At 43.3% G+C, this 9,390-nt stretch overlaps 1 protein-coding gene across 1 annotated transcript in view; it reads left to right on the top strand.

The window, feature by feature from the left end:
• Window positions 1-562: 562 nt before the first annotated feature.
• zswim5 (zinc finger, SWIM-type containing 5) overlaps window positions 563-9,390 on the top strand; it is a 69,028-nt gene continuing 60,200 nt past the window's right edge. The window contains exon 1 of the mRNA XM_031288143.2: window positions 563-1,179. Within this exon, the coding sequence (XP_031144003.1) occupies window positions 654-1,179 (526 nt within the window). The 5' untranslated portion in view covers window positions 563-653. The remainder of the gene's footprint in view (window positions 1,180-9,390) is intronic.

The raw sequence follows: 9,390 nt of genomic DNA, 5'->3' as shown, positions 1-9,390 counted from the left end.
AAAAAAAATAGGTGGACTAGTCAAAGCCAACAATGTAACAGCTGCTAAATGCATGCAATAAGATTACTAAGTAACAATATTCACTTGCTTTATGTTGGAATACTAATTTGATCTATGGGCCAATTAAATTCTGAAATATAGAGGGGGTGATAGAGTGAATGGGGTCAAAAGATTTAAGAAGATATTTAGAAGTGCAATAAAAGTGAGGGTAAAGGTGTATTGATTGGTCCCAGTGAGATTGAAAAAAGATAGAGAATATACCTTAAAGTAGATATCTGAAGTAACATTAAAGCAACATAACCAACATTTTTAATGCATCAGTCGCAGATATATTGTGTAAAAGGGTGTAGAACAATATAAACTAGAGCAGTGTGTGTGCAATGAAACCATAAACTACACCATACAAACGACCCTCGCTAGAAGTTTGAACCTGATTTATCCCTTTCAAGACTAGCACACTTTTCTGTAAAATGCCCATTTGTAAATAGATTATTTTATTTTGAAAGTTGTGATCGGAAGTGTTGTCTGAGATCCTGTCTGGTTTGACACTCTGCTCAGTGTGTGTGTGTGTTTGAGAGTTTGTGTGTACTCGGCTTCCTGCTGCTGCTCGGTGTCCACACATCCTCCGTCTCGTCAGTGTTGATCGGCTCGCCATGGCGGAACGACGTAGAGAACAGCCGCCCCATCCTCTCCTCTCCTTACCACCGGCCAGCAAGCGACCCTGCCTGCGCCCTGCTCCCCGAGGTCCCGGCCCGGGGCCCGGCCACGGCAGCGGGTTGCCCAGCTCCCGGTATCGTTCCCCGGAGTCCCTTCTGGACTGCGCCGCGAAGGCAGTAGCGGAAAAGTGGGCCTTCGAGAGAGTAGAGGAGCGCTTCGAGCGGATCCCGGAGCCCGTCCAGCGCCGCATCGTCTACTGGTCTTTTCCTCGCAACGAAAAGGAAATATGCATGTACTCTTCGTTTCAGTGCCGAGTCGCCGGCGAGGAGGGTCCGTCGGCGGCAACCGGCGGGGCTGGGGGTTCTGGGTCCGGAGCTACCACCGCCGGTGGCGGCGGAGGAGCTACCGGTACGACGGCTACCGTGGGGGCAGCCGGATCAGTGGGAACGGGAGACGGACTGCCTTTCCGCCGGGGTATCAGGCTGCTAGAGACCGGCTGTGTGGAAAACGTTTTACAAGTTGGTAAGTGGAATATTTCAGTATATCCGAGGGGAAGCTTTTTGGCACAAACATTGTGGACCGTTTCCAAGTCTCTGCTGCTGGATCTTTACTGGAGATGATTGATGGAAGTTTTCCCCTGCTATCGTGGAAAGTATGAGTGTCTCCTTTCCTCGCATTTATAACCCCACATTGGTCTCGATGTGTTTAGTGTAGTAGGCTTACAAGAAAACATTTGTTAAATTTCGAGCTTTCATCAGCCTCTCCGTGAAAAGGGAAGCGAAGGTACGGTCGCTTGCTAGCTTAGCCGACCAGAGCTGTTAAAAAATTAAAGGGCTTCCTATTGTGGCTTTTCATTACTCTGTAGCTCTACCGCTGGCTACTGCGTCTTTGCCCAGCTTTGCCTTCGCGTTGAAGCAAGGTATCGCTGTATATACGGGTTTTCAAACAAGAGAAGCCGTGTTTCGGCAACTATCAGCACTTTTCTTCCTCTCTGGGGCTCCTCGTCGACAGTCGGAGCTGGCTGGAGCCGAAACCCCTGCAGGGAGGCAGGGGGAGGCGCGGAGGAGGAGGGCTGACAGTCGCGGATACAAAAACGTTATAGCGTCGGGGCTTTATTTTTGTTTGTGCGATTTCTTCGTTGCAAAAGTCGTTTTTTTTCTCAACTCACCATCGGTTGAGGGGGGCTTAGGCAAGGAACAAAGGCGGTTATTGGGTTTCTTATTATGATTAATCCAACAGTAATCCGAAAAAATCCCCCCACAGCTTTTTGTTTATTTGCCGCTGCTGGTCGGACCGGACAAAGAGCGCAGTCGCCACCAACGTGGAAAATACATGCGGGGAGTGTTTGTGTTGTTTCTTATTATTAAAAGTTAACCCCTTAGCAGCAGTGTATAACATTAAACTGCCTTTATTAGTGCGTTTGCCCGAAGCCTCTCAGTCGCTTGCAACACAAAAGGCTTCCAGTTGAAATGATCGATAAGCGTCTCGCATTTCCAGCGCTGCAGAGAGGCTGATTCCAAACAAAGGGCCATTCCGCAAAGCTGCATCTCCACTCATTAGCTTCATACTCCCGGCTCTACACAGACACGAAATGAGCTCAGGCATCAGGGAAATTGATGAGATGAAGCCGATACATTTAAAAAAAATAAAATAAAAAAATAACAGCGTTTTATGGTTAACGGTAGGATTTGTCTAAGGCCATATGGTATGAGAGCCACTGGAGCTTGTCTGGGGTTTCATGTTGCTCCAAGGTATCTAGGGGGGGAGCTGCAAACTGTGCCTGCTGCGTTTCTCTGTGACTGCTGTATCTAATTGCATCTTATAAATGCTCATCGATTCCAACCTATAATTAAATGAAATTTGAGACATGAATATGAAAGTAAGATTTGTTGCCGTCTGGCTTGATACGTTTTGCAAGCCTGAGTCTGTCTGAGAAAGTTCATATATTAGTTATTGAAGTCAGATTTGTTCTGGCTTTAGTTCTGTTGAAAGCCCCAAGGCCTGTGTACTATATGCATGGATTGTTTGTAAACCCTAACTTTAGTGAAGGGTGCTTGAGCAAGCTAGAAGTGTTGACCTACTTTTAACACTTCCTGTCATTACAGACCTCAACCTGGTACACCCACACAGGTGAAGCCATGTGTGTGAGCAGAACTAGGTGTGTGTGTACAGAATTCCATTTAACATATTTATAAAGTTTGTAGCACTTAAGGCCCAAATGTAAAATTTTATCCCATTGGTTATGAACTTCAGTTGGAATTTAAACGATGAAAACAAAGCATACAGCCGTAAGCAAACACTTCCAGTCTTACCGGCTTAAACGGCAAATCTTTTTCAATCCCCTCCAAGGTCAGTCATAGCAGGCAGGCACATGGTTTTGTCTTTCTGTCAACAAAACACAAGACGGGCTAAATAGCTGTGTGACATCAAGATAAGATTTGGCTTGTTCTTCACTTTGCAGACCATGGGAACCAGTCAATGTGGAAGGTTTACTGACTGACTTAACAGGAGAACAATTGTTTTGTTCACAGCTGGATTAAGATAGGTTGGGCAACCAAGCACGCTTACACACACACACACACAATGCACTCATTAAGGATCATGTAACACACCTGTAAATGACAGTCTTAAGATTGCTTTCACCTGACATGGCATAATATAATCGGCACTTAAAACAGTGGCAGTACTTGTTTCTGAGAAAGTGAGATGGACGTGCCATGCGCTTTGTAATAGGAACACCGGGGAGTGATTAGGAATGAGACAAGGCTGCATGCTGACACATGCACGTTGGGGCATGGTTTAAAAAAAATGGCATCTCCGGGAGTTGCAGCATGGAAAAGTGGTATTAAACTTTGGAATCGCAGGTTATGCATATTAATTGTTTAGATTGGGTTGCAAGCTACATTTATACACCAAAACGAAATACTTTTTGGCTGTATTTACACCTTTTATTGAGTTTAGTATAGAGCTGGGCAACATATCGATATTATATCAATATCGTGATATGAGACTAGATATCGTCTTAGATTTTGGATATCGTAATATCGTAATATGGCATAAGTGTTGTCTTTTCCTGGTTTTAAAGGCTGCATTAAAGCAAAGTTTAGTCATTTTCTGAACTTACCAGGCTGTTGTAGCTGTTCTTGTTATGTGGAGTGAGGAATAGTGGACCCAAACGCAGAGTGAGAGGAAGGCAGGAGAAGGTTTGTTAGGTCTGATTTATTAGTCCAAACACAAAAACGATTCCCAAAACAAGAAAAGGCATCCAAAAACAAACCAAGGGAGTCAAAAACCAGGGAAATACAGGAGGGGAAGAAACGGACTAGAACAGACACGGAGATCACACAAACTGACGGCACCAGGACGCAGGACAGGTGACACCAGGGCTGGGGAACAGGTGGAGAACATCAGACAATCACACAGGCGGGAAAACACAAAGTAAAGCAGGACAAGACAAGGCAGAAAACAGACTATCAAAATAAAACAGGAAACAGAAAAAGCAGACAGAAAACATGACATCAACTAAACACAGAAACTTGACACAACACTAAACACAAGGGAGGACAGAGAACACAGGAAAAACATACACAAACAATACAGACAACAGAAAAGTACGAAACCATAACAGTTCTATTATTTGCCTTTACCCACTTAGTCATTATATCCACATTACTGGTGATTATTTATCAAGATTCTCATTGTGTAAATTTTTTGTGAAAGCACCAATAGTCAACACTACAATATTGTTGCGGTATCGATATTGAGGTATTTGGTCAAAAATATCGTAATATTTGATTTTCTCCATATCGCCCAGCCCTAGATTAGTATGCTTTAAATCAAGACAAAGTCATAAGATAAAATAAGATATACTTTATTAATCCCACACTGGGGAAATTCCTGTGCCGTCTGCAACAATCCCAAGCTGAGGTGGATGATGCTGTGTTTGTGACTTAAGGGGAGCTGTTTACCACTGGCGTCTTAAAGGTTTTAAGACATCCACCAAGTAGTACACAACCAGGAACACTGAAGTGATAAGCTCACAAGCTAGGCTATCATGAGATTTATTCATTTTTTTGGTTATTGCTCACAGCTATCACAAGCACAGCAAGAGCTCCTCTTCCTATAAACTCATTCTCATCTTTAGACCTGTTTTTCTCCCGGTTTCTCAGAATCGGTGTGCCTAAAGCCAGATCTGGAATTGCTCTTGTTTTTTCAGTTAATTACTAATGGGTTCTGGTGCTAGGGAGGGGGGTAATCTGTGATCTGCTTTTCTACTGTCCGAGTCACGGAAAGTTTAAGACCAGACTAGGAATGTGAAAAGAGGACAACTGTTGCTTGCTGTTAACACAATGAAAAATTGAAGGCAACACCAAATCTCATTTTCGTAATTAGACAGGGAGCTGCATGAGTAGTATCATATTATTTTTCACAATTTTAATTTTTATATCCATGGCGTCTTACTGCTTGTGTGTATCTGGCTGCTGATCTTTTCCCCCTAAAAGTTTGCATAACAGCTTCTCCAGCAAGCTGAGTAATAATAGCATGGTTTTGGAAAAGAGTAATTTCAGCAGGAATTGTTTACCATTAAAAAATGAGACGACTGGTATGTCCCTTCGGATGCCCTCCACCCCCATACATTACGTGTACAGGTCTTTGTCAGCCTCTTTTAACCGTAATACCAACTGATTGAAAAGACGTGAGCTCATCAACAACTCAACGGCCCATGTGTTCATAATAATCTACTCCTTGCTCCAAGTCATAATTAGAATAATCAAAGCTAAGCGTGCTTGTATTTGTAAAACCCCCATCATTCACGGCACAAACACACACATGTGCGCCCAGAAGCCCCCTTTACCAGAGTCTTATAAAGTCCTCAGAGAGCGGGAGGAAGGGATATAAAAGGAGGGAGGGAAGGGGGGGTTCTTAAGCTTTGAGTCAAGCTTTGGGATTATTGGGTCATGCTTTGTTACCCAGCTGTAGAAAAGCCCCTTGTTCACAGAAAGGTGGGGGGGTGTATGTGTGTGTGCACCTCCCTGTCTCTGCAACGTTACATAAAGCTGTAATGGGTCCCCGACGCCTTTTGAAGCACCGGTGACTCTGACAAGGCGAGGCAGCAAAGTTGAACAGGATTAAACTGTATGGGAGAGTTAGTCAGTGGGCTGAAAACACCGTGGGGCTTCTTAACTCCAAACGTTTCAGGTCCTGAAATGTCTAAAAGCTCCTAAAACCGGTCCTTTTAATTAGGACTTGGTATCAAAACAGCAGCATTACTTTGGTACCGACTGAGTATCGAAAACGGTCAGGTACCAAAAGTTGGCATATGAAATATCAGTTTCATACTTTGATAGGATAGCAATTGCCTCCTGGAGTCCAAGATGACATCTCTAAATTGCTGGTTTGACCAAACAACAGTAAAAAAAAAAAAAAAAAAAAATTCACTTCTCAAAACGGAAAAGCAACACATCCTCAAATTCTAGAGGCTGGAAACGGTGAATGTTTGGCAATGTGCTTGATATATCAATTAAATGATTAATCAAGTAGCAAAAATTGTTAGCAGTGATTGATGTTCGCACTACTACATGCCACATATTAGACATTTTGAGGAATGCGATTGAATTAAGTGATTGTTAATGTGAGCAGTGGAGATAGCCTGGGAAAACCCCATTATGATAAACTCCACATTGAAGTACGTAAAAGAGCAGCTATTGTTTTTTTATTCCATATCACTTAGAAAGTAAGTTACTTTTTAGTGTGGAGTTCCTACTTGTTATCACTGTATTTAGTTAGTGTCAGTTCATGTATGATTTTTAGATTTCAGAATGTGTGGAGTGAGGTGTCGGGGGGTTGGTTCTTGCCAGTATTTCCTCAGATGTAACTCCCTTGCAAAACGGCCGCGGGGCTCCTTGTTGTGGGAAAGCTCGTGAGCCTCTGGTGTAAATCCGCTCATTGGTTGCTCAAGAGTATTGCGATTAAAGACAGAAGGAGGCGTGAGCTCATCCTCGCTTACCTCATCTCCAATCTTTCTTCCTGACTCGACTCTCAGGACCGAGTCCACCGACACAGCTCAGTTTTTCATCTTTCTGTTTTCCTTTCTAATTTCTTGATCTGCTTTTCACTCAGTGAAACTGTATGCAGCTCTTGTCTTTCGTGCTCTTTTATGTTCTTCACACACCCTCCCTCTTCGTTTCTGTAACTTGCATCAGGAAAAGATGACTCGCGCTTTAATCATATTCTGTCTGTAGGCTCCTGCATAGTAAAGGGCTGCTAGTCGGCCAGATCTTAAAGTTTTTTTTTCTTTGCTTTATGCCTTCCGTCTCCTCAACTGTTTTGGCTGCTGCTGCTGCTGCTGCTTGAGGAAGTATTGGTGGTTTTGACAGGACGACTGGGGGAAGCTGGAAAGACTCAGTCATGACTCTGTTGAGTGAGAAAGAGGTCAGAGAGTTGACAGGAACAGTCTGGGCATGCGCCTTTGCAGTGTTTTCACACTGTCGGGATGTTGGCTCATGTTCTTTTGAAAAACCATGAGTACCTTAGCAGACGTCAGACCCCCATATGACTTGTGCCTACCATACACTAGAAGACTTTGAACAGACTTTAAAAAGACTCAAGTCTGACACCATCTCACGTCTAAAGACGATCATCTCACATCTAACGTTAAAAATTGCCCAAACGCCCAAAAAATGAAAACCAGCAGCTGATTGGAACGAACGCGTCACGTGGGTCTGGCTTCTCCGGAATTTCAAAGCCAGACCATCATGGCGGCTCGTTCGCAATGCGATCTCATATTTTACGAAAATAGTTCACCAAAACGTGGTTCTGAAAACATTCTAAGTGAGAAATAGGCCACGCAGTTGCTGAATCTGTCTTCAGTTCAGATCGACAAAGGTCATTTTGAAAGATTTTTGTCAGATTTTAAGAGACTCTAGTCCCGCTCGTCATTTCCAGGTTAGCGCTCCACCAATCAGATTGGTCATTGAGTCCGACTGCCCGCCTTCCGATTCAACATGTCAAATCGGCCCAAATGAAGGTCGACGGCTCCTCCGACTGACGACGGCACGGAACACACCGAACAGACTCAAGTCACTGACCTCGCCAGACTGTCCGACGGCCGATAATCGGGTTGGTGTGTCAGGGCCTTAAAACTTCCATTGGTTGAAAATCAGCAACTTTAGCGTTCAGCTTAGCGCCATAGCATACATAAACAACAGTGGCTCTAGCCGTTTGCTGCTTCCTGTTTGGTGCTGGAGGGAGCGCACCCATTGGTTGTTGACAATGTTCACATGATTTAACTTCACTACAAAGACTTAAAACTTACGATAATATCAAACACGTTTGATTTTGTCAGAACGTCAAGATGGGAAAAAGACTGAATCGGACTGAGTTTTATGACCACCTTACACCAAACGATTGAGGCGACGGGAGCATGCCTCAACTCTAGCATGACTCTCATGATTTCATTCCGATTTTGGAAATTAGTCTGCGACAAAGTCCTTTGGTGTAAGGTCGGCATTAGCTGATGGCGTATACAGTATGTGTATACAGGAGGAGGTAATATACGTATGTGTTGATCGGTTTGATTGGTCCTGTTTACTGTTTGCTCTTTGGTCTAGTCTATAGACTGGAAACATAATGTGCAGGCTACTTTTCCATATTGGGCATTTTAGTTCAAATTAAGGGGTGCTCGTGTCCATATTTAATTCTAAAGCAGTTGTCATCAATATTTTTATATAAAAAAATGGATGATCTTGAAAACGACCTCAAATTAAACCACAGCAATTTTAATAATCATTAAAGCTTTTGAGTCATTTATCAAGCGAAATTGCCACAAAAAGAAATGTCTGTATGCTTTACATTATCTATGATCTAAATATGATGTATTTCAGCGTAATTTAATACTTGTGTCTTGCTGTGTTTGTTGTAAAGCCCTTTGTAACTAGGAAAGTGCTTTATGTTTTTTAAACGCTCATCATCACTTTGATTTTAAGAAATGGTACATTTTCAACTTGTAAGTGCTTTAACCTTCAGTGCGGTGGTAAGTGCATTTCTTTTTGTATCTATTTATCCATGTATATTCACAGCAGAGCCACGTCTGAGCCACAACTTAAGCCACTTAGCACGCACACACACACACACACACACACACAGTCGGTCTTCAACCCTTTCCCAGTGCACAACCCAGACAGACAATATTTAATCAGTGTAATTAATTCCATGCCCGCCGCACTCGGAAAGAGAAAATCGGTAAAACAAATTGTCCCCGCACTCTTTTTAGCTCTTGGAGAGGCTCGTGGAAGATGAGGCTATTAGGAAGATGCTCTGTTGTTGTATTCATCAAAGGAAAGAGGCACCTGTACGCACGCGTGTGTGAGAGGGCATGAGTGCTGATTATCTAAAATCATTAATCAGAGGTTGTTGTTTGAGGGCTTCCTCCACCAGACAGCAAGGCGACCATTTGTACGTTACATATGAGACACAAAAAGAGGAATCGTAAAGCGCACAATCCATAGACTTTTCATTGTCTCAGTCCCTCAGTCTTGTTGCTCTAGCCTCGTTAATTAAACCAGAGCTGTGATCTTCGGATGTGTTTGGAGTGTCCACACGCTCATGCTGTTCACACATGATCTGTCGTCGAGACAGCACATCAAAACCACCAAGTTATAATAGAAATGACTGTTTGTTTGAAGCAGCATGGTCTGTGCGGCATTTCCAAGTAGCTGCGTTCGCTGTCAGCAA

Source organism: Sander lucioperca, chromosome 9 (genome assembly GCF_008315115.2).
Source record: "Sander lucioperca isolate FBNREF2018 chromosome 9, SLUC_FBN_1.2, whole genome shotgun sequence".
Taxonomy (NCBI): Eukaryota; Metazoa; Chordata; class Actinopteri; order Perciformes; family Percidae; genus Sander; species Sander lucioperca.
Note: the sequence above shows the minus strand (reverse complement) of the source record. Positions and strands in the feature narration are given on the sequence as shown.